The sequence below is a fragment of the Pipistrellus hanaki genome (assembly GCF_964339955.1).
Source record: "Pipistrellus hanaki genome assembly, chromosome: 12".
Lineage (NCBI taxonomy): Eukaryota > Metazoa > Chordata > Mammalia > Chiroptera > Vespertilionidae > Pipistrellus > Pipistrellus hanaki.
In genome coordinates this window covers 36,200,730-36,226,375 of record NC_140514.1, presented here as the reverse complement: position 1 = coordinate 36,226,375, position 25,646 = coordinate 36,200,730, and the positions used below count along the sequence as shown (strand labels likewise).

General features: G+C 38.4%; 2 protein-coding genes across 2 annotated transcripts in view; one reads left to right on the top strand and one right to left on the bottom strand.

The window, feature by feature from the left end:
• Positions 1-1,774: 1,774 nt before the first annotated feature.
• On the bottom strand, positions 1,775-9,271 carry PNO1 (partner of NOB1 homolog). The gene is made up of 7 exons (XM_084901235.1): positions 9,000-9,271; positions 8,641-8,790; positions 6,840-6,923; positions 6,598-6,658; positions 6,266-6,383; positions 3,106-3,176; positions 1,775-2,449 (listed from the first exon to the last, which is right to left on the bottom strand). The coding sequence occupies exons 1-7, from the start codon at positions 9,204-9,206 to the stop codon at positions 2,382-2,384; spliced, it is 759 nt and encodes a 252-aa protein (XP_084757361.1). The 5' UTR covers positions 9,207-9,271; the 3' UTR covers positions 1,775-2,381.
• A 319-nt stretch (positions 9,272-9,590) lies between these two features.
• The window catches only part of DNAAF10 (dynein axonemal assembly factor 10), a 21,513-nt gene continuing 5,457 nt past the window's right edge, over positions 9,591-25,646 (top strand). The window contains exons 1-6 of the mRNA XM_084901208.1: positions 9,591-9,895; positions 16,336-16,436; positions 18,600-18,730; positions 21,340-21,441; positions 23,342-23,457; positions 24,355-24,489. Of these exons, the coding sequence (XP_084757334.1) occupies positions 9,713-9,895; positions 16,336-16,436; positions 18,600-18,730; positions 21,340-21,441; positions 23,342-23,457; positions 24,355-24,489 (768 nt within the window). The 5' untranslated portion in view covers positions 9,591-9,712. The remainder of the gene's footprint in view (positions 9,896-16,335; positions 16,437-18,599; positions 18,731-21,339; positions 21,442-23,341; positions 23,458-24,354; positions 24,490-25,646) is intronic.

Below are 25,646 nucleotides of genomic sequence, written 5' to 3'. Positions count from 1 at the left end.
CTCCTCCCCTGCCACCACTGGCCTCCCTCTGCAGGAGAGACTGGGGTGCAATTGCTTGGTTGGCCAGTGCCTCCCCCTTTCTTTGCTGGAGGGTAGCACCAGCCCAAGAGGCTGCCTACCTGTTCACCCTTAACCACTCTGCCTGCCTGCCTGATTGCCCCTAACCGCTTGCTTGGGGGCAGGGCCAGCCCGGGGAGGGGCCGTTTTGCATACCTGATCTCCCCTAACCACTTGCCTGCCTACCTGATCACCCCTAACCACTGCTCTGCCTACCTGATTACCCCTAACACCTCTGCTTGCCTGCCTGATTGCTCCCTTTATCACTTGCTTGGGGGCGGGGCCGGCACTGACTTCCAGTTGGTCAGCCTCAGGTTGTTACTGGTCTTACAAAAAAACACACCAAATACTGTGTTGATTCTACTTACATGAGTTCCCAGAGTTCTCAAATTCAGAGAGGGAGGAGGAGGAAGTGGGGAATTAGTGTTTCATGGGTACAGTTTCAGTTAGGGAAGGTAAACTGGAGATGGGTGATGGTGATGATTGTACAATGTATACTTAAAAATGGTCAAAATAGTAAACTATGTGTTTACCACAATTTTAAAGTGCACAAGATTGTGAGAAAGCATCTCGATCTTTATGGATAGTTTCCAGGACTTGTACTGAAACATTAATCCTATCTTCAAAAATTCTCACAAACTCAAAAAAATCATTGCATTACATAACTTTTAAAGTCCTTTGCCACTTCAACCTTTCACTTTCCTTGGGCATTATAAATCTATCAACTAATCAGATCAAATGAGCAAGTCCTTGTTTTCAAAACTCCTACGGATTTACTTCATGTATTTGACCAGATAAGTAATTAACATTTCCACAGGAGCATTTTACAAGTTCTAGGATGGCTCTGTACATGGTCACTGTATACTTAAAGTAATCTAACATTAAGCATGCTGGCCCAATCTCAATATGGCTGACATCAGGAAAGTTAGGCCTCTTTCCCAGATTCTTGAACATGAGCGTTCTTCTCTATCATCCTAATTCTAGGCAGCATGAGTACTGGGACCCAAATCTTTTGGAATGACTAGGAGGAAACACCTAGGCCTCCTCCCTTACCAGCCACTAAGACTACTCACGTCCATTCTCCAGCTAAAATGTAAATTGTTAGAAACTGTGCTCGATACTAAGTAGGATGAGAGGTAGACGCTATAATTACAGTATAGCATGACAAATGGCATAGAAACAGATACCATGGCTAAGGTTTGAGGTGATTTAGTGATAAGATCAACTATCACTGTGATAAACAGATTTATCTAATTCCTTCTTTATTCCCATTACAAGAATTGAGTTTCCTCTACATTTTATCTTCCTTTCAAACCCCAAGTAGTACTGCTCCCTCGGAGGTACCCAGAACTCAAGGTGCTAAATCAAAGTTCAGTGTCCCAAGTTCACGAAGGAAGAGATTTGTACATACACTTCATGCTGCTGTGTCGCCAAAGGATAAAAAATTATTTGGGGTGGGAAAATTTTCCAGCAATTCCTCAATGGATTCTCACTAAAATATGTAAGTATATCCAATCCCATACAATGTAGACTACCATTGTAACAATGGCACATGTAACTGATATAAATGAAACAGAAGCTGAATACTTGGCTTGTTCTTACATGAACTTTAGAGTTGGTTTAAAAAATGCATAAGCTGAATCATAATATTTAATTAGGCAGACACTAGTTAAAACAACTATTACACTTGTAGAACACATTTTCTTAGAGGAGTAAAAACATTTTACCATATTTTATTACTTAGAAGAAATAAACCCAACTTATGTGAAAAATAACATGTCAAACTTGTATTGTGATAAAAAAAATTTATTTTTACAAGTGGCAAAACAGGTAGATTAGTCTTTTGGTTCACACAGCATGGCCAAACGGCTGCTTTTATCACCTGATTCTAAAATAGACACGTCACCAGTATTGAGGGACATGATTCAGAGAGGTTTTCTGGGAATAGTTCTTTAATTACAGCTCATAGAGAAGAAATGTTTATAAATCTCTAATTTAAAAACATAAATTCAAACAGAAAAATAAGAATATTCCCTCCAAATAAGGGAACTAGAAATTATGCATGTAATTTAAAACAAAATAAGATAAATTATAATTAATGTTTAAGTATAATAATGGTATGAAATTCTGATGCTTAAGTTATCCTCAAAGCTGTTGAATGGATACTATCAAATTTTTTCTTTCGGGTTTATGCTTCTGGCTAAGAACTGAAGAACAGAGACTGAGGTTTGAAGTTACCGAAATTCTTCACATGGTTTCTTGGAACCTCCTGTTAGCTCTTCTTCTCAACAGTCCAAAGATAAGAAAAAGTCTCTGATTTGAAATCAGAATCGATCTGCTGCTCTGTTAGCCACAGCTCGAATATTGCCATAAACCTTTGATGGAGGATTTCCTGTAGGAAACAAAGAAGCTTATTTATCTGTAAAATTATACTCACATATATAGAAGCTACATTGGAAATGGTCTAAGAAACTCTAAAAGGAACCCTTTCCATTGGGTCTATCTTTAACAAAAGACCTAAAAAGGAAACCATACCCAAATATTCTCCAAAACCCATTTTAAATCCTAAGAGCCAAAATATTTAGGAAGGAAGCTCGTTAGTTAGACCTAGGCACCAACGGAGAATGTCCAGTGTTTTCTGAGTAAATTTCTACACTCCCTGTAACTCCTGTCCGAGTTACTGATTCTACTGCCCTGTGGGAAATGGGACCAAGTGGATTAAGTTGATTGGTGCTGATCAGCAGCTCCTTTTGTTGAAACTTACATATGGTGTCATTGCCTGATGCTCTAAAATGGCTTTTCTGTGCACATCATCAGGGAAAAGCAGTGAAGATTTAAGCAATATAAGTCAATAAATCCTTTCTCTTTAGCAGACATTGAATCCAAAAAGATTCCTATTTTCTTCTCTCAGGTTCTCATTTGCCTGCCCCCAAGAATATCTATTTGCTATCTTGAACATTTCTCTAAACTGATGTGCAAATCTGGTTTATTCTAGATCCTCTATTATTCTTTTCTTTTCAGGGAAAATACAAAGAAATAAACTATTACCCAGGATGAGGTTGCAGATGGCAGTTCTTGCCATCTTGATGTTTTGGAAAGAGCCAAGGATATGAACTTTCCTGCAAGAAAAAGTGAAACAAGTTAGCAACAAAACACATTTCCTTTAAGTCTTATAATCCAGAAACTGAAAAATCATAGATACAGATTTCTAAGTAAAGGCTGGGATGGTGGCTGCACAACTCTGCAAACATGCTAAGAACCCAATTTGAAAGGGGGAATTTTATGGCATGTGAATTATGTCCCTATATATAAAATATTAGAAAATAAGAAACTAAACATAAAAACAAAACTATGACATTAGATTTTGGGTAAATAATGATCACTATCCAAGAACTAGTAAGTGCTTTCTGTGTGTTAAAGCTTCATACACTTGTTCTCCTTTAATCCTCACAGGAGAATCATTAGGTAGATGCTATTATCGATTTACAGATGATGAAAAGGTTTACAAGAAACCTGCCCAAGATTACACACTGTCAGTGCCGGGATTATTGATTACCCAGAAATGCAAGGAATACTGTGCTTAATTAAAATATCTTTGGATTTCAACCATATAGCTTTCTAAGATTATCTAAATCTCTTCAGTGCTCACTGAGGATCACCCAGACCATTTTAATGGGAGTTCCTTGCTGAAGGACTTAAAGATCTAAAGAAAGCATTCTGCCTTTTCAACTCATCTTCTAAAGTGTCAGTAAAGCATCCAAAATAGGCAGTGGGAACATCAAGCAGAACCCTCTCCCACCATAGGCTCAGGCATTTCTGAAATTGGGATAAGAGTGAAGCTACAAACAAATCAGTTAAAGTCTATTCAGGACGATCCCCAGGTTTTCTTCCCCATTCCATGCAAACAGGCACCCACCCTTCTGTAACTGACAAAATTACTGGGGGGAGAGGAAAGTTGTTTATTGGAGAAAGTAAAAAACGGGTACCAGGCTCAGCTGAAGAAGTATCATGTTATAAACACGAAATGTCAGGCAAACATCTGCACACTGTCTTCATAACGGGCGCCAAAGCCTGTCAGCAGGAAATACTGAACACTGGTCTAACTAAACCCACAATGCACAGACAGGATGGGGAAGAATAGTAAACTGGATCGTTAGGAAGGTTGAGTGTGTGAGTGGAGGGGAGGGGTGAAAGAAAGCTAAATCCTCATTATTTATAGTAGTCAACAATGAATTGGAAAAAAATCAAGAAGCTGGCGTATAAATAAGATATTTGGAAATACGGAGATAAATAATTTTTAAAAATTCACTAAGAGTTGAAATTGACTCCTCTAAAGAGGAGAAAATGGAAGTAGGTAGCAGAAATTTTTGGCTTTGTAAAATATGTATATGTCTGACAAAAATAAAATTCTTTAAAATAAAGCATGAAAGATGAGAACACAGAGACAGCAAGAATATATAAAGCTTCAGTAGTTTTCCTACTAAAACCAAGTACTGGGGCAGTAGTTGGAATGGAATGGAGGTCTCTGGACATACAGGCAACATGACTTCCTACCTGATATATCTGCATTATTTGGAGCAAGTAGTTTTTAGTTTGATATCTTGCTCACATTGTAATGTATTTTACCAGGTTAGCAACGCATCCAAAATAACATTTAGAAGTGCACAACAGTCCACTTTATGGCAAGATTATAATAAATTATGATAAATTGTTCAACTTGTGGATTTCCTATTAGCCTATTTGTAGCAAAAACTACCAGATAGTACATTTCTTAAATTTTTAGTAGTAATTCAATTTACACACACACACACACACACACACACACACACACATCTAAAAAGCAATTAAATAGCAACAATATTCATAATAGTATCAAATTGAAAGTCCCAATGTCCATCATCTGTGGGTGGATAAACAAAATGCAACATATCCATACACTGGACTGGAACTTGGCAATAAGAAGGGATTACTGATACATCCAACAAAATGGAGAGACTCACAACATGCTAACCAAATGAAGCCACATACCAAAGGCTACAGACTGTGAATTTCTAGAAAAGGCAAAACCACAGTGACACAAAGTAGATCAGTAAGTGCCTGGGTATGGTGCTGCAAAGGTACACGAAGAACTTTTGGGGTGAGGGAACTGTGGGAGTGAGATGGGATTACAGGACTAGTACCTCTACCCAAACTCACTGAACTGTATACTTAAAACAGATGAATGTTATTGTACGTAAATCATACCACAATAAAGCTGTTAAATTATTTAAAGGAGTACATTTTTTAAGTTAACACTTATAAATACAAGATGATTAGCAAACCAGTTCAATTTTAGATTTCTAAATTAACAACATTTTAGGGCTGTACTTTAATATATGATATATACTTCACAATTTTTGAAATTTCTAGTTCAAAAAATCTTTTCCCCTAGCTCCCTACTCCCAATTCTAGACTCAATTCATAAAAGATCAAAATTACAATACACCTGTCCTTAGGTAAAGAGGGCCACCAATGTATTACTATAGTTATTCTTTAAGTACAGAAATAGTTGAGCCGCTCAGTTTAGAGCAAAGATGAAACGATTTCAAATAAAATTACTTTTGGATTCAGTAGCAGGCAACTGCTTCCTTCGTCTCCCAACTTTGTGCATTATATAATCTCTGAGCCATCTGCTAATAATCCCAGCCTGGCAACAGAGCACCTTCAACCTCACGAAGGGGTAATCCCAGCCTGACTTCCTGCACCCTTACGTTAAGCCGGTCTCATCTTATTAATGTTCCCATATTACCGTTCTCTTGTTTCTGTCCAATGTGCACTACTCATCTTCCTTTTAGGAAAAGCCTTTATATACCTATTTTAAAGAAAAATCTCACAATAGCATTTAAAACATCCACTCTCCCCTACTGACTTAATATTCCCCTAAGAAACTATTTACATGTTTACCTGTCCTGTAATTCTTTTTAAGGTTCCAAACATTACCTTCATGCTAATTGAGAAAAAAATGCTATAAATTTCTAAGATTTTTCCTAACTTAATCTGCTTTCAAAGTAGGTAACTATTCATCCAGAACCATATGCTGACAAAGATTTAGTGGCAACCCTGTGCAAAAAATACAACTTTTATGACCTCTGAGAGGTCATTTTATCTTTATGACCAAGCAAAAGATCAAATGTAAATTACAACAATTTTCTCAAGATCACATACTTACACATCAGCTAGAACTATCCGAGTCCGTGTCACATTCTCTATGGTGAATTTGGTTTTTCCTCCTTTGCCAGCGATTCTTCCTATTGCCCTTGACAGGTGGTCTCCCTTTAGAGGTTTCACTAAATGAGAAAAGCAAGACTTTAAGAGGCAAGCCATTCCAGTACACCACCCTCTTCTACATAACGGGTAATCTTTAATGCAATTTCCCTCCTAACAGACACAAAATATGCATTTTTTTAAAAAGCTGCTAGTAATCAACGGATGCTTTAGGAAAGGTGAGAAACAGTATACAAAAGGACAGCATTTCATTATAAAAGACCGCCATACACTCACCATCTGTAATTTCAAAAGACTCTAAGAAGAGGTCATCCAACCTAATGAGAGCAAGTGCATCCTACAATGTAAAAAGGAATATGGTGAAGCCCTTCCATGTAAATCCCTGAGAATGAGTGTTAAACTAAAATTCACAAATTGTGGAACTAGAAAATTCATATTTAAAAAAAAGCCCCAATTCATTGAAACATTCATTTTGAATATTTTTCAAGCCCTATTTCAGATGTCATGAAATCACTCACCTCTACCTGAAATCCGAGAATAAAGGCTTTCACAAAATCGGCGGCTTTTGTCAGAGCGCTAACATCCTTGGTTTCTTTACAAGTCTGTGTTAAAAGAGGCACACATTACGGGTGGTGATGAAAAAGACAATCTCTAACAGAATACTAGGGATGACCTTTCCCTTTATTGTCATGTCCTTTACCACCACCCTTCCCCCAGTGTATTCTCCATGACCCAGTTTTTTGCTGAGGTAAGTACTGTTTAACTTGCAAAATAAAACTTTCCCAACTCCAGGGGTAGACAGTTCCACCAAAATGCTGTCAAATGACTGTGCCCCATCCAAATCTGACTTGTGTTTAACAGCAAGATCCCTCTGGCACAGCTGGAATACACACACTGAAGCGTCCTCACACCAGCCCCTCAATGCGTCAAGGCCCAAGCCAATTGTCTTATCTTTCAATACAGTCTTCCCTGCAAGCTGTGATCTAATCTCCCAACTTCAATCATGTATGTACTAATGTTTCCCACAGCAACGACTCCAGTATGAACTACCGAGAGTGGTTTAAGCAGGGATCCCGAGCTCAAAGAGTTCATTCCATAATCACAGAAACAGGTATTCATAAAATGCCTACCACTGCAAATGACAAGCATTATAAAGGTGCTTTCTGTACTATAGCTCTAAGCTTCATGACAACCCTAAATATTAAGTGATATAAAGACTTATGCTCCAGGCAACTAAAGTACTAAAAGGTGAAAAAGGTAAGATTTGGACATAGGTTTGATTCCAAAACTGTTACTTCCGCTCTCTGACATAAGCTCACAATCTAACTGAGACCACATACTTGACAAATTTGAAACCATACAGGGTTGTATAAAACTAGACCCTGTATGAGTCCAGTTTTAAAACTGGATCCTATCCCAATCCTATATGTGACCTTGAACAAGCCCCATATATACTCTAAAAGGGGGTCAGGGTAAAAGATGCCAAGAGGTCCCCACTAGTATTAAAATTCACATATCAGCTTGATGACTTTGGCCAAGATACTCCTTTGACCCTGTTTCCCCACACCCTTAAGACAGATTATAATTAACTTTGGTCTTTGATTCTGATACAAAGTTGACACTCAGAAAAAGAAGCTCAAAGTCAATTAATTTTGATTGTTGAACCACAGGGCTGGCACCATAGGGAAAAAAATATATACACATGTGTAAGTACTATATATATATACACACACACACACACACACATATATATACACACATATGTGTATATAATTTATACTTATTCCTAAAATGCATTTTCCCCAAATACCAATAAAATATATAGTGCAGCAAGTACTTCCAACTCATTATTTACAAACTTGTTTATGACAACCTCTTTAATTGGCCTTTTCTCAGTCCAACACAGAACATTATTAAAAATATGCACAGCAGTCCTGACCGGTTTGGCTCAGTGGACAGAGGGGCAGCTTGTGGACTAAAAGGTCCCAGGTTCGATTCAGGTGAAGGGCATGGTTGCATGCACAACCACGGTAGGAGGTGTGCAGGAAGCAGCTGATAGATGTTTCTAACTCTCTTTCCCTCTCCCTTCCTCTCTGTAAAAAAATCAATAAAATATATATTTTAAAAAATATGCACAGCATAACCACTATTTTGGTATGATCTCAGGCTCAATTTATGAACTCAACTAATATATGTTAAATGCAAACTCATTAAATTAGAAAACAGAGAAAATCATTTAACAAAATGACTCTCACTGAGGAAAGTCTATTCACGCATGTTCATCCCTGTATATTTGGAAACGACTGGCATTCTCCATACCCTGATTTCTACATTCCTCGATTTCAAGTTAAAGCGTATCTGAAGTCCCAAATGTTCTACAATAGGAGTGAATATCTTCATCCAGTTCTCTTTTAATGGTGTGTATCTGTTAGCTGGGACTGGAATTTTCCTTGTTTCTTCTTTCCCATCCTGCAATAAAAGAACACACAATTCAGATGTCTGAAGGGGGGTGGAACTGTAACATTGACAACTGATCCACACGAAAAAAGCTTCCTTAACGAATTAAACGTCAGCGGAGTCACTTCAGCTTCAGAAGAGCCCATGCAGCTTCACCATCACCACCGACTTGGCGTCCCCCTGGTCCCTAACCCAACTCCCGTCCCGGGCCCCGCCAGTACCAGGAACCCGTCCCCGGACAGGGGCGGGAACACCGGCCTCTTCGCCGGCCGGGCCTCCTCGGTGTCCATGCGGCTCGCCTCCCCGCCCTCCCCGGCCGCGGACAGCTCCTCCGCCTGCCTTTTCTTCGCTCTCCGGCCACCCTTGCGGGTGACCTGGGTGAAACCGTCCTCGGCCCCAGCGCTCTGTGCCTCCATTTCGGCGGCCATCCTCTGGAATCTCCAAGCCCCCGCGGGCGCTTCCGGATGGAACACGTGCGCCGCTGCACTGCGCAGGCGCACCACGTGCTGGCCAACCAGCCGCAGGGCTCCGCCCCCTTTTCTGAGAGGGCCCCACGCCGGGGACCTGAGGCAGGATTTTTTGTGTGGGTTCGCTCGGGAGGGAAGGGGGCTGTCCTAAAATATGCCGTGTGCTTATGATCTCCCTCTGGCCCCGACACTCAAAGCCAAAGCATCTTATGACCTGGAATCTGTGTATGTGCTAAAGGAAGTACGTAAAGGCGATGCCTAAGTTGGTGCCACCGGTGAAGAAAAAGCTCGTGGGATTTCAGTATCTGGCATTATCTGAGACAGCTACGCCCAACTGGCTAGGGTGTCAGGGGGGCGTGTACGGCGAGCGGAAGGGACCAACTGTCCTGTTTGGGGTCTGGTTTCCAGGTGAGGGGTTTGGCAAGGGGCTGAACGTACCCGTTAGCGGAGGAGAAGTCGGCTGGACCATGTCGGCCTTCGAGAAACCTCAGATCATTGCCCACATCCAGAAGGGCCTCAACTACACGGTGTTCGACTGTAAGTGGATGCCCTGCAGCGCCAAGTTTGTGACCATGGGCAACTTCGCCCGGGGCACCGGCGTCATTCAGCTGTACGAGATCCAGCACGGGGACCTCAAGCTGCTCCGGGAGGTGGGTGCCGGCCGAGACTTGCCCTCGTCCAGGATCCGGGGGGGGGAGTACCGAATTGTTAAGCTGATTCGTTGGGGATTCAGAGTGTGGGGTCTGCATTACGCCACCGCCTCCGTCCAGGGTCCCGCAAAAGCACCGCTCGGAGCCTCGTGGGCGGAGTGGAGTTGATCGCAGATGGAGCACATACAGCACTTTCGATGTGCGTGCTTTTGCCGGAGCTCAGAGTTCTCCTGGGCGGGCGAGTCCATCCGCGCCCTTCCGCCCCTCCTCCAGCGGCCCCTGTGGTCCAGCGCGAGGTCTCGGGACGAATCCGGGTCTGAAAGCGAGTCCCTTCGGGGCGGGGCGCAGTTCGTGGAGAGTCTGGGAATAGAGGGTCTTGTTAGTAAGATGCTTTTCCATGCGAACAGAGCCAAAGCTGGCGCCGGTTTGCCGGCCGTGTGATTGCAGGAGATCCCCTAACTTAACATTTATTCTTCCCACAAGTATCGGTTGATTGCCTGGTGGTATTCCCAGGCGTGTGAATGACAGTGTCTCCGATCTCAGGGAGTTTTCCTGTGGGAGAAAGAATCGGTTAAAAATAATCAAACCGACAGTGCATAAGTACAACCAAGATGAATTCGCAAACATGAAAGAACACGGTTCTACGAGAGTAAAAACAAGCGCCTTTCTTCCTCGCTGAAATCAATAGTAGAAGCTAACGAGGCCAAACCAAGAGGAAAGGACGAGGTTTCCATAGGACACGGCCTGTGCGGAACCTCTGCGATGGGAGAAAGTCTCTTAAGAAACAGGAGTGGTAAGCAGGGACCAAACGTTGCAACACCTATACATCATTTAAAATGTATGCCTTTCTGCCCCTAAGAATAAGGACATCAGTGAGGGGCAGTGTGTGGCATGATCACATTTGCAAGGTTTTTTCCTTTTCTTTTTTCCCCCTAAATTTTTAAAAAATATATATTTTATTGATGTTTTACAGAGAGGAAGGGAGAGAGATAGAGAGCTAGAAACGTCGATGAGAGAGAAACATCGACCAGCTGCCTCTTGCGCACCCCCTACCCGGGATGAGCCCGCAACCAAGGTACGTGCTCTTGACCGGAATCGAACCTGGGACCTTTCAGTCCGCAGACCCACGCTCTACCACTGAGCCAAACCGGTTTCGGCATGTTTGCAAGTTTTGAAAAGCTCAATAGTGAAAGAAGTTAAGAATCACGTTAACTGACACTTTTCATACCTGTTTACAGTTTAAAAAGTGCCTTGATTTGTGTTACCTGGGAAAAAATTATCGTGCTCAGGTATTTAGGGTTGTAATAGACTACAGGGAAGGTTGACAACTCTGGAGATCAAAAGCTGTAGAGAGAATCTGCTTGGAGGAGTCGGAGGTTAAACTGGTACTAAGTAAAGGAAGAATATAGTTTCGATAGGAAGCCTAGATTAGAAGGTAGTAGGCTGGGCCCCCTCCCACTTTAAATTTCTATGAATGTCAGTTTTCTTGTTCAGTTTGCCTTCTCTAGTCAGGGACTCAGTACATGTGGCTTGTTCTTTTCTCCGTTTCCTTAAGTTGTTCACCACTTGCCCCCAGTCACTTGCTGTTCTAAGGTCCAGTTCAGATTATTTGATTTCTGAAGTCCCTTCCTGATCCCCACACAAAGTAACCTTTCATACATTGCATTCCTGTGGTATTTACTATCTGTGCCTGCAATATGTCACTCTGTTCCATTTATCTCTAGATTGTAAGCTCCTGGAGAGTAAGGATGGTGTCTTTTTTAAAATATATATATATATATATATATATATATATATATATATATATATATATATATTTAATTGATGTTTTAGAGAGAGGGAGAGGGCCAGAGGATAGACTGAGAGAAACTTCATTGTGAGAGCTGAACATCACTAGGTTGCCTCCTGCACGCCCCCTACTGGGGATTGAGCCCCCAAACCCTGGTGTATGCCCTGATCTGGAATCAAAACCAGTGCAAGAGAGGACACCCAGCCTACTGAGCCACGCTGGCCAGGGCAGTGTCTTTCTTTAATATAGTATGTAAGGAGCAGTAACTCAATAAATTACTTGTTAAAAGAACGAGTAAATGTATGTCTGTACAGGATATAACGGGTAATTTATTTTTTCCCTTTAAATTTTATTTTGTATTGGTTTCAGGTGTACAGCTTGGTGGTTAGATAATTATATACTTTAGTTAGTGTAACTTGGGTAATTTAAATATTGGTTTATTGATTATACAATTGGGGTCAAGAGTTTAAACAAATGAGAAACATTAGAATAGCAGAAAGAATTTAAAGGTGAAGTATTAGGAACAAATACCAATCAAAGCTCAATCAGAGAGCATCTCCAGACTTATGACTTCTTTTTTTATAAGACTATGATTTGTATACATTGCAGGAATACACTTGTTCCAAAAGTGAAATAGTGCTCTTTAGTCTTTTCTAGAGTTTCTATAGGATTCTAACGAGTTTTTCAAATAAATTTGCTTTTTAGCAAAAGTAATGTGTTAATGATAGAACATTTTAGAAATACACAGGGTGACCTCAAAAATGCATACATACTTTGAATAAATAAAGGCATTATTTATTAAAATACATTTCATTTTCAAAATGTAATAGAATCGGTTGTTAAAGTGTCTATACATTTGCGGGAGGGGGGAATACTCTGTAGATCGGAGAAGAGGAAAATTAATATCACCCATGATCTCAACCCTAGGAGTAACCACTTTTTCTATTTCACCTGTATCTAAGGACTATTCTGAAGAAGGACCAGAACTATTTGATTGATGAGTTCTTTCTCCTAAAGAGCCTGCTGTCTAAAGAGGATAAAACAAATGGGAAAACGTTTAAGAATTTACCTTGTATTTGGCTGTGATGATGCAATGTGAAAGAATATAGATTAAGTACAAATTCAGTGATTCTCAATTCTTAGCGTGTATTGTTGCTGTTTGTGTGCATGTTTTAAGGAATTCCTGCCTTGGCCCCACCCTTAGAAGTTCTGATGCACTGGGACTCTTGCTTTTAGACGAGGGCAAGGGCTGGACATCAGTATTTTTTCAGCTTTCACCAGATGATTCTAATGAGTACCAGGGTTGACTTCAGTGGGGCTAGATGAATTATTTTATTATACTATTAGGATACAGACTTGATTTTATCATTGTGGGACCACCACAAGTCAAAGCTTGTGCATCCAAGACAAAAAGGAAGGAAGAAAGTGGATCTTTGTTGGTGCCTTCCTCATGTTATTATTGAAGACAGACGGGAATGACAGCAAGGCTCCGTACACAGTTGAGCAGCTTGTTGCCTCACCCATGGATGTTTGGCCAAGAGCACGAGAGCTGAAATCTACCTCTTTCACCAAGCCTTACCCCTGAGACTTCATCTGTCTGTAAAAGGCACCTTTTTTCTAATTGGCACAAAGGACTGGGGGTAGTCCTGAGAAATGGCAAGATAGTTGGGGATGTTTACACTTTAAAATTTAGTAATGAGCTAATACAGCTTTGCTTTTTAGCTCCTGTGGCACTGAATTCACTGCTTGTTAGCATTTGGTTGGCTAAATCTTTTAATGTTAATTAAGTAGTGCCAGGATGTGGAGGAGGAAATACTGACAAGCTGTACTAGACCCACCCACAGACAGAACAAAAATAGCTCTCACTAGAATTATCTATCATGGGCTTCTTTAATCATGTTAACTTAGTGTAGCAAAGAGAACCAACATCTGGATTAAACACGACCGTCATGGATGGTTATTTCCACTATCATATACTAACTAGAGGCCCGGTGCATGAAATTCATGCATGGGTAGGGTCCCTAGGCCTGGTTGGTGATCAGAGTGGATACGGTTCCCCACCTCCCCACCTCTTCCTTCCCTCACTCCCTCAGCACCACCAACCCACTACTATCGCTGGTTGCCCACCATGGTCCACACTGCCCCCTGGTGGTCAGTGCACTTCATAGCAAGCAGTCAAACTCCCGAGGGAACACTTTGCATATTAGTCTTTTATACATATAGACTAGAGGCCTGGTTCACGGGGGTGGAGGTGGGGTGTGGTCCCCTCAGTCCAGCCTGCACCCTCTCTAATCTGGGACCCCTTGGGGGATGTCCAACTGTATTATATAAACATTAAGAATAAAAGTTGTAGAGACCAAATATGAGGAATAGTTTTGCCCTAGTGAGGCTGACAGTAAATGGAAGGTGATAGTATAAGGCCATAATATAGTGTGAGAAAGGCATCAACTAGTGGCCTCATCTAATTACAGATTGTCCAGAGTTTCCAGGGGCCGAACCAGAAGGAAAAGCAGACTTCAGGAGGACTGTCAGTGACCTGGGAGGTGAAGTTGTGGTCAGTGGGGACCTTGGAGAAATTAGAAACATCAGGAAGTAAATGAGTAATGAAAATTCCACAGAGGTGGGAGTAGGTGAGAGTAGCATAATGCTTGTGTATATGTAGGAGGAGTCAGGTAGGAACTGATCCTGTAGTCTCTCCCCCGATTTCCCCCCCACCCCCCCGGCTCCATTCACGGTTTTGTTTTCCACAGTTTCTATTACCCATGGTCTGAAAATATTAAATGGAAAAGGCAATAAATAAACATTCATAAGTTTTAAATTGCATGACAATCTGAGTAGTGTGTTGAAATCTCATGCCATCCTACTCTGTCCCACACTGGTATCTATCTATGATGTATATGCTCTCTGCCTATTAGTCACTTAGCTGCCATGGTTATCATATAGATGGTTTCAGCACCATAGCACCTGTGTAAAAATAACCCATATTTTTATTAATGCCCAGAGCCATTCACATAACTCTTATTACAGTATATTGTTTTAATTGTTCTAGATTATTTAGTTATTGTTAATCTCTTACTGGGCCTGATTTATAAATTAAACTTAATCATAGGTTTGTATAGGAAAAAACAGGGTCCGTACTATCTTCTGTTTCAAGCACTTACTGTGGGTATTGAAACATATATCTCCCATGGATAACGGGGACTACTGTATTTGGGCTGTAAACTCCTTGAGGGAATGGTCAGTCTTACTCATCTTTATGTCTTCTTCTGCCTAGTTCATTGACTTCCATATATAATAGTAGGGACTCATTACTAGTAAATGTTGAATGCTTGAGTTGGGCAAATCTATAAAGCTCTAGACTTGGAATATCTTTATCTATGACGGGGGAGGGAGTAGTTTTAGATAATTTCAAGGATCCTTTCTGTGATGTGTTCTTCACGTGACTTCCATAAGCTGCATGCCTTAAGTAGTGCATTGGTATATAGTTATTTTACTAATGTGATTATATATAATAGTCGGAGCAGTAGCCTTTTAAATGAAAGGAACATGAAAAGATTGGGTAATCCATACTAACAGTGGTACCTTTGGTACACACAGGTGTACAAATCTCTGATTGAAATGGTACCACAGAGAACAGGACATGAACATTCTCAGTTTAGAGGGTTCTGCAGGGAAAACTATGAAATACTCATAAAAACTTTTGTTCCTGTAGCCATCTGGAAAGAGCAATGTCTTTATTATGTTCTCATTTCTGCAGAGGATCTTAAAAAAGAATACCACATTAAATGCTGCGATGTTCATATTTGCAAATCAGTGGAGATGGTAGAGTTATCAGCATTTGAACATCTCATTAGCGAGATGAAAGGAAAGGCAAAATTAAAACTCATACTTTTTGACAGTTATATACTTTTAAATTATAGAAGAACTAGAGGCCCAGTGCACGAAATTCCTGTACTGGGGAGGTGGGTAAGGGGAGGTCCGACCTGGGCCCTCTTGCATTCCGGGAGCCCTCAGGGGATGTTCGCAGCAGTCAGACATCCTTAGCACTGCCGAGGAGGCAGGAGAGGCTCCTATCATTGCCACTGTGCTCGCCCGCGGTGAGCCCAGTTTCTGGCTGAGGGGTGCTCCCCCTATGGGAGCGCACTGACAACCAAGGGACAGCGCCTGCATTGAGCATCTGCCCCCTCGTGGTCAGTGTTTATCATAGAGACCAGTCATTCTGCTGTTCGGTTGATTTGCAGATTAGCCTTTTATTTTATAGGATGACTAAAGGAAAGCATGATCATTTTTATCATAAGTTTTTAATTTTTAAAAATATATTTTATTGATTTTTTTACAGAGAGGAAGGGAGAGGGATAGAGAGCTAGAAACATCAATGAGAGAGAAACATCGACCAGCTGCCTCCCGCACACCCCCTATTGGGGATGTGTCTGCAACCAATGTACATGCCCTTGACTGGAATCGAACCTGGGACCTTTCAGTCCGCAGGCCGACACTCTATCCACTGAGCCAAACCGGTTTCTGCTTTATCCTAAGTTTTAATTGCTTTTTATATTACCACTTTATATAAACCCTTTAATATGGCTGTAAATATCATGATTATAAATAGCTGACATAAATACTACATCTTCTCTCCCTCCCTTTTATCAAGATTGAAAAGGCCAAACCCATTAAATGTGGAACATTTGGTGCAACATCCTTACAGCAGAGATATTTAGCTACTGGAGATTTTGCTGGAAACCTTCATATATGGTAAGATTACTTAATTAGTAGTAAGACCTGAGATAACAGTTTCTTTGATAGTCTTATTGCTCTTCCTCTGAAAGAAAATTCTAATTTTATCTTTAGGCTTTAGATATTTAAAGTAATGTTATCAGTATTTCTACATATGCTGTTTGATGCTACTATTTAATAACTTGAATTTGTAAATAAAGGGTTATTCCTCTCCACCTTGAAGGATGCAATCTATAAAAGTACACATGTGTAACATGGGGAAATTAGATATTGTATGCATTTCAGCAGTACATTGGACATTACAGAATGATACACTGAGCTTTTGCTTGTTTTAATTTTTTAATGTAGAGCTCCCAGTTCATTTGAAGTTCTTTTAATGAGTTAGCTAACATCTGAGCACAACTTTTTAGGAACACATCTGTTGAGCAAAATCATAATTGTGTCAAATGCTTTTAATTTTCATGTTTTATCAAGAGTTATTTTTTCTTTTTTTTAAACTTTATTTTATTGTTTAAAGTATTACACATAGTAGTACATATATCTCCTTTTTTTAGAGTTATTTTCTTATATTTAAATTAAAATTGAGTGAATTCAAATTTCTCTAATTACTTTTTAAGAATATCTCTTAATCATCTGAAGTATACACTAATGGTCTAGCGAGAAACCGTCTTCCCTGCTGTTTTCCAATGTGACCTTTTTGGATTTCTCACTGAGAATCTGCTACTTTGTAATTAAATTACTTTGACCTATTTATCTTTCTTATGCTCCTAATATACAACATAATGTAGCTATTTTAATTTACCCTTGCTTTAACTGCTTAATAATTAAGTTAGCATTTATTACAATGCATTAGTCCTCACATGCTATGTCATATACTTTCAAAGAATTTGGGAGAGAGGCTAGTCTGAATGTTATTTTTAAAAATAAAATATTTCAGCACAAGAATATAGAACAAATGTAACTGTTGACTTTTTTCCTAATAGAGTAGAACAGGTACTACTGACTTATTTTCATTGATAAGTCTTTTGTTTATATTAAAAAAGTAATGTTTTTTAAAAATCTGTAGAAATAGTCTTTTAAGTAGAACCTCAATCCTGTTTAGTCTCCTGTTTCTTTCACAGTAATGTTATAAAGATAAACATCATGTCTAAACTAGGTTGAACTATCTCAAATTTGCTAAATGAAATTTTACACCTTTTGGCTCATAAGTTGGGATTACATCATGAAAAGCTATGTTCATTTTGTTTAAGTGTAAGTTATTGAAACCTGACTTGTTAAAGAGAAATGTGGATAGAAGCTCCAATAGAAAAGCAAAAGAAGGGAAGCAAGCGAGAAAAGGATGCATTGCTATAACCTACTGGAGCCATTCCTTATCCAACCATCTCATGTAGACTCAAGCACCCATAATAGTAGTTACTTTCCTGCATTTCTTTCTCTTAAATCACCTAGCATTAGACAAACTTCAGCCAGTTTGATTCATATTTGTGACCAGCATGTGATAAACTAACAAATATATAATTAGATGAAAAATCAAAACTCAGTGAGAAAATAATACATGATAAATTAGAAAATGTGTACCTAGAATACACTATTCATATAATAACATAAACCTTAGAAGATTTCAAGATGAAACTACCAAGGTCAACTTTGGAAACATTCTACATCCTTTTACTTTATATTTAAAGCAGTAATTATCAGACTTCAGTTAGCAAAGAGTCCACAGGATTGGGACCCCATCCCAGAGATCCTTATTAATGACTAGAGGCCCAGTGCACGAATTTGTGGTGGGGTGTCTGGGGGGAGGGACCCCAGGCAGTTGGCCAGCAGGCCCCAACTCCTGTCCAGGAGACAATTTGCATATTAGCCTTTTATTATATAGGATGTCTGGGGAGGAGCCTGTGAATCCGCACTTATTAATAAACAGACCTGGTAATTCACCTATGAAGAACATTAAGTAAAGCGGACATGGGTTTGAATTCCAAGTTGAATAATGACCATTCTCATTGAGGGCTTAAAAGATGATAAAGTGGAGGGAAGAAATTGGGAGTATTTGTATAAATTCATAGTAAAATCCTTATTTTTAAACAAAAATCCAAATATGGAATGCATCCTTACAATTTAGTAGTGAACTAAATGTTTGGGACATGTGGTGTAAGTAAGAAGCTGTCTTCTGTTGTTTAGGAATTTGGAAGCTCCAGAGTACCCAGTGTATTCCGTAAAGGCCCATAAAGAAATTATAAATACTATAGATGGTGTAGGTGGACTAGGGATTGGGGAAGGAGCACCTGAAATTGTGACTGGCAGCCGAGATGGTAAGTCAAAGTTTTTTATGTACAGTATTTTAATTTTTTTAAAGATAAATCTCTACACAACGGGATATCCTCTCTGTGTGGAAATCCACAGTGACCCTTACTCACTAAATCTAACAGTCTTTTTTAATAGGCAGGTTTGATTGCATATCCCTAAATTGTTTTATTCTTGAGGATTTTGAGATAGAGGAAAAGCACTTAAACTATTTTAGTTTTGAACAAATTCAACTACTAACAACCATAGTTTCATATGACCCTTAAAGGATTTCAAATTTCTTTATCCGTTTTTGAGGCAGCTGACAATATAATGTGGGTGGCAGCTTTTCCTTTTTTAAAAAGCAGAATCAGTACTTGTGAAAATTGTCATGTTGAACACTGAAATCCTGCGATCCTTCCGCTGAGCATTGCAGAAAGCTCCAAGGACACCAAGTGCTTTTCTCCCATCGGGGGAGCACCACTCAGCCAGCAGTGACTAAAAATGGACCAGTCTTAAAAGGAAAGAGGGGGGAATTTTCTGATAGTTACTCAAGAGTGGCTCTGTTTTCAAAATCAAATATTCTTTCCAACCCTAGAAACAATTCAGAATATAGAAGGGAAAAACAACATTCAGTCCACCACACCAGCATAACGATTAGGTGTGCTTTTCTTTCCAGTCTTATATACAACAATGAGTAGCTACCAGTGTGTGTGTGCTTTTGTATCTTACTTTTTTCCATTTAATGTTTTGTTATATGTAAGTGTTGCTGTTTGCATACTTACATTCTAATGACGACGTCACATTCCATCCTCTGGAGGTGTCACAATGTTTAACCATGCCCCTGTTAATAAGCATTCAGTTTTTTGTTTACCTCAAATTTTTTGTTTATTACTTTGGGAGAGTGACTTAAAAGTAATAAATAAGCCGAAATCGGTTTGGCTCGGTGGATAGAGCGTCGGCCTGCAGACTGAAAGGTCCCAGGTTCGATTCCGGTCAAGGGCATGTACTTTGGTTGCAGGCACATCCCCTATAGGAGGTGTGCAAGAGGCAGCTGATCGATGATTCTCTCTCATCGATGTTTCCAACTCTCTATCCCTCTCTCTTCCTCTCTGAAAGAAATCAAAATATTAAAAAAAATAATAAATAAGTATCATTATGTATATAACTCTTTTGGAATAAATGTGTGTTGTGGCTTTTAAAATTTACTGTCAAATTTTCCAAAGTATCTTTACCTTATCAGCTACAATGGAAGAAATAGATTTCCAGTGTACCCTACCAGCATTGATTTTCCTAAATTTTTAGATAAAAATGATACACCTTTTCAACTTGTGTTAATTTCTTTCTATACAGTATTTATTTATCAGTTAATTTTGCTGTGTGAATTTTTTATGTTCTTTGTTCATGTAACTGTTACAAACTTAATATAAATTTTATCGATTTGTATGAAGCTAGTGGAGTGATACATCTTGTCATATTTGCAGGAATTTTTTCTCCTTAACACATCTTCTTAATAACCAATTTTATTTTATTTTTGGAGATAAATCGAGTTGAATAGTACCCCCTTTTCTACATTTATTATCCCTTTTAAGGATTTTTTTTTATGCTTTTCCTATTCTCTCTCAGATACTTGCCTTTTAGCCATTTTATTTTAGCCATTTTGCATTCCTCAGAAGCAATGACATCATTTATGTAGCAAGAAGTCCTGTAATTTGCATTACAATGAGGAAGTTGAAAGTAAATTGAGATTATTTGTTAATTTTTTATTTTTTATTTTATTTTATCATTTTTATTTTTAAAAATATATATATTTTATTGATTTTTTACAGAGAGGAAGAGAGAGGAATAGAAAGCTAGAAACATCGATGAGAGAGAAACATCCATCAGCTGCCTCCTACACACCCACTACTGGGGATGTGCCCACAACCAAGGTACATGCCCTTGACCAGAATCAAACCTGGGACCCTTCAGTCCGCAGGCCAGTACTCTATCCACTGAGCCAAACCGGTTTTGCCTATTTGTTAATTTTTTTAAAAAATTCTTAATTATTGGAAGTATTACATATGTCTCCCTTTTCCCCCCCATTGACCTCTTCCAGCCCACTCCCGGCTTGTTAATTTTATTTAATCTATTGCCACAGGGAAATTAAACTTAATTATATGAAATAGTATTCTAAAACACAATATAAGAAATTGTAGATGTAAAAATTAGTTTATTCTTCTGTATAAAGAATAATGTCAATAGTTATATGGGTAGTAAGGAAATAATTTAAAATGGCACTGGTATTATTCTAAGTAACTAATACATTAGTTTTAGGCTTAAGCAAAGAAAATAAAATGTGATTTGAATTGCATAACATCTATGTTTGCCTTGTCAATTATACCGTGTTGATAACTTAGGAACAGTTGTTGGCTTTTCTGTATATCTATTTGGAAATTAGTAAGTCAGACATATTGGTTATATTTCTGATATTAAGTACAACTTACCCACTTAGAAGTTAGAAAAATGTGAATATTTTTTCAAGTGTTATAACATCTATAATATTACCATGTGTACAGGAAGCCATAGGAAGAGAATGCAAAAAAGAAATGTCATTATTTGCTGTTGAATTTTGCCAGTGCACTTTTATGTCTGGCAGGAACTGTGAAGGTGTGGGACCCAAGGCAGAAAGACGATCCTGTTGCTAATATGGAACCCGTACAAGGAGAAAACAAGAGAGACTGTTGGACTGTGGCGTTTGGTGAGTTATTGAGAACTCTTGGGTTTGAAGTATCCAATGGTAAAAGCTTCAAGAAATTCCTGATGGTCTATTCATAGCCTGTGGGTTATTCTGCCAGTTTATTGAGGTGAATAGAAATGGTGGTTAATGTCATCCTCTGAGGCCTGGGTTTGAAGTCTCATGGTCTACCTATTGGCTGTGTGACTTATTGGCAAGTTATGAAGCATCTCTGTTTCTTGGTAGCTTCATTTGTAAATGGAAGTAATAGTAGAATTTACTTGGTAGTGTTGTTATGAGGATTCAAAATGTTAATAATTAGAATTGTGCTTAGATTATTAAGTGCTCGAAAATAATTTGTTGTTACTATGTACTTGTGTTTAACTAGATAATATTGACCAGTTAGAACCAAATGCCAGTAATGGAGCTAAGTAGAGCCTCAAGGGCAAATGGTAGCCTTACAGATCTTACATTATACTCTGTATATAGTATGTTTAGTTTCTAGAAAGTAGTTATACCATTACAAAATTATTTCTTATAAATTTGACAGCTGTGCTTCTCTATTAATATATTTAAAATGAATGCTGGTTTTGTAGGACTAATTGATGTTTTACTCTTGTATCTCTTGCCGAGCACCAAAATTAAAATAATTTTTGCTAGTGAGAGGTATATAGGCCATATTTAGTTTTAAATCTCTATTTTCTTTCCCTCTTTTCTTAGTATAATCCTATGTAGATAACAGACATTAAAAGTAGGATTTAATAATACACGTGATTTGTTCAACTTTTTATGTTATTTTAAAATTGCACTGTTATTTAATTAGAGGAAAGTTTTAGACTTACACTATAAAAAATAAATTATTGTTTGAGAATTACTATGTGTGTATATTTTGTAAGCAATTATATAAACTTAAGACATATGCTTGGGGAGAAATTTCAGGGTTAGTATTTGGAATCATCATCTAAAACTTGGTATAATAATTAAAAAGTAATTACCTTTAGGCTCATTAAAGCCTTTCATCATTGACCTAAGGAACATAGGTACAATTTTAAATATAGGTGCTTAAGTTTAAAAAGAAAATCCATTGATTTGACAATTTTTTATGGATGCCAAAGAAGCGCAAAGCGGCGGGCATATGAAGGGTAAACAGATGTGTTATCTGCATCAAGATGCTTAGAGTTTAGTAAAGAAGACATGATAGCTACATTAATTATAGGACAGCCCTAGCTGGTTTGGCTCACTGGGTTGAGCGTTGTCTGCGGACTGAAGGGTCCTAGATTCGATTCTGGTCAAGGGCACATGCCTGGGTGGGCTTGATCCCCAGTAGGGGTGTGCAGGAAGCAGCTGATCAACGATTCTCTCATTGATGTTTGTCTCTCACTCTCTCTTCTCCCTTTCTCTCTGAAATAAATAAAAAAAATATTTTAAAATTATAGTACAAGGTAAGAGTGATAAAAGATCATGAGAGACATGGACAAATGTGGAAGGAATCCCAAGGGAAAGATGACCAGGGTGGGGGGGCAATTTTTACCAAAAGGACATATAAAGTTTGAACCCCTAAAATTGGAAGGAAATTTCAAGTATAAGGAATAGCTTGAAAAGTGTCCTAGTATGTAGGGGAAATGCTGTAGTGGTAGAAATTGCTTTAAAGATGACTCAAGCCCACAACCAGAGGTGTTTAGATGGTCTTAGAAGCCAATAATATTCTCACATATCCCATCAGTATAAAATGAGCTTTAAAATAACAATATCAAATACCAAATTAATAATCTGATGTTCTGTCAAGATCGGTAACATGAGATTCTACCCAATGAGATTTTGTAAAATCTGATTCAGTACAAATTATATGCATCAGTTCATAGAATTATTTTACCAGTCTTCAGATTAGGATTTTAAAGATCTGGAATGTTGTCTTGATCTGTAGGTAATGCGTATAATCAAGAGGAACGTGTTGTTTGTGCTGGCTATGACAACGGTGATATCAAACTGTTTGATCTCAGAAATATGTCATTGCGGTGGGAGACAAACATTAAGAATGGGGTAATGTACATTTGGATTCTTTTATATTTAATTAATTAATTTATTTATTTATTAATTTATGTTACTCCTCACCTGAGGATATTTTTTCATTGATTTTTAAAGAGAGTGGAAGGGAGAGGGAGAGACACGGAGAAATATTGATGTGAGAGAGACAAATTGATTGATTGCCTCCTGCATGCACCCTGACCAGGGCCAGGGAACCTGCAACCAAGCTATGAGCACTTGGCCAGAATTGAACCAAGGACCCTTCAGTCCGCAGGCCGATGCTCCATCCACTGAGCCAGACCAACTAGGGCCATTTGGATTATTTTTAATTTCTCTGAGCATGTTTTCACCTACCTCTGAACTACTACCAAGGAAGGTGATTCTAATAACTCATCTCAGTACAACCACTCTACCAGTGGTTCTTAACCTTTTGGGGCTCTGAGCCCTTTGGGAATCTGATGAAAACCGTGGACCCTCTCTGGGAAAGTGAACACACACCAGAAGTGGTATGACAGTGCTGGTGAGTCGCCAGCCCTGTGGCAGACTGTGGACACCTGTGCGTTGTGCACTGTCCTATCAAAATGAGCACGTAAGAGGCTTTTTTCTGCGAATAGGAAGCCTTTCAGATTTTAAGTTCCTGAGTTGTAGTCCTCTCATGAGGAATGTGGCTCCTTCCTGTTTCCTAAAGTCAGCCTTGACTTAACTGTGCACAGTAATTGGGGAACTCAAGATAGTTTGACCTTATTAACCAAGAAGAATTTTTTTTTTATAGTTTAAAAGGTTTTTACTGCATTGATTCTGTTTAAATGCTTTTACATGAGCTAATAATTTTAAAGTTGTTTTACTTAGCTTAAAATAACCTACTGAATAATATTCATTAGACCATCGATAATAAATATTCTGTATTTTCAGGTATGTAGCCTGGAGTTTGACAGGAAAGATATAAGCATGAATAAGTTAGTTGCCACGTCTCTGGAAGGAAAGTTTCATGTTTTTGACATGCGAACACAGCACCCAACCAAAGGTTTTGCTTCTGTTTCAGAAAAGGTAAATCTGAGGGGAAAGCCTTTCTATGCAGAGGAATGTTCTTAGCTTGTTTTAGACGAATAAATAGACTTAGTCACCACGGTGCCTTCCAGGTCTGTATGGGAAGGGAGCTATTTTTAATATATTCTTGTGGGATCTTGACAAGGTTTTCTCGACAAAGAGTGCTTTCAGAAAGCTTATCAGTTTTAGACTTCTTGATTATAATAAATACCTCAGTTGGATAGGAATCTTATTTTGTAGTTTAAGGAGCATTCATAGGAAAAATAGCTGATGACAAGAATGTAATAAACATACTAGCCTTGCATTTCCTAATAAATATATAATATTTGTATTTATACCTAATTATATACTCTTAAGTGTATACCAAGATACACCTTAGTATAATACTAATTTTATACTTTTCAAAATATATCTATATCTATCTATCTATCTATAGTCATTTAATCACATTTTATTTTATATTCACTTGTTATATTAAATAAAATTATATAAAGTGTTAATCACTGTGGTTGATACATAGTAGGTGCTCAAAAATGTGTTTATTCTTTTATTCACACTTATATACATACATACTTTGCCTTGTTTGCATAGTATTTGACGAAGCTTAGAAAGAAACGCGGCATTACAATATTAGAAAAATAGATGAAGAAAAACAGGGCAAAGGGAAAATACTTGTTAAAATGGTGTCAGAAGTAAGGGGATTGCATAAAATTCTTGCTGAAATATCCTCTCATTTGCAAGAGATGGGTGAGAAATGTGAGTCTGAGCTTCCTCCGTTATAAAAATAAAGGTCGGTTACATATTTGTAGTTTCCATGAGGTTAAAATATATGTTGTTCAGGAAATAAAAATTCACTCCTTTTCTTACTCTACCATGGATTCAGTAGTACTTTCCAAATATTCCTATTTTGTTTTATTATTACAGCAATTATTATTGCATGTAAATTACTGCCACTGCCTGATGAACTCAATTCTTAACAAGATAAATATATTTTGTAATATTGTTTTGACTTGTTTCAGAGTATATTATCTATCAACATAAAGCACTTTACTAAGTTGTTTATATACAGCTGCAGCATGTTTTCTATTAGCTATAAATAGTGTTATCTTCAAAAATTGTTTCTTACGTTTAGTTAATCTAGTAATTGTTTAGTCTGA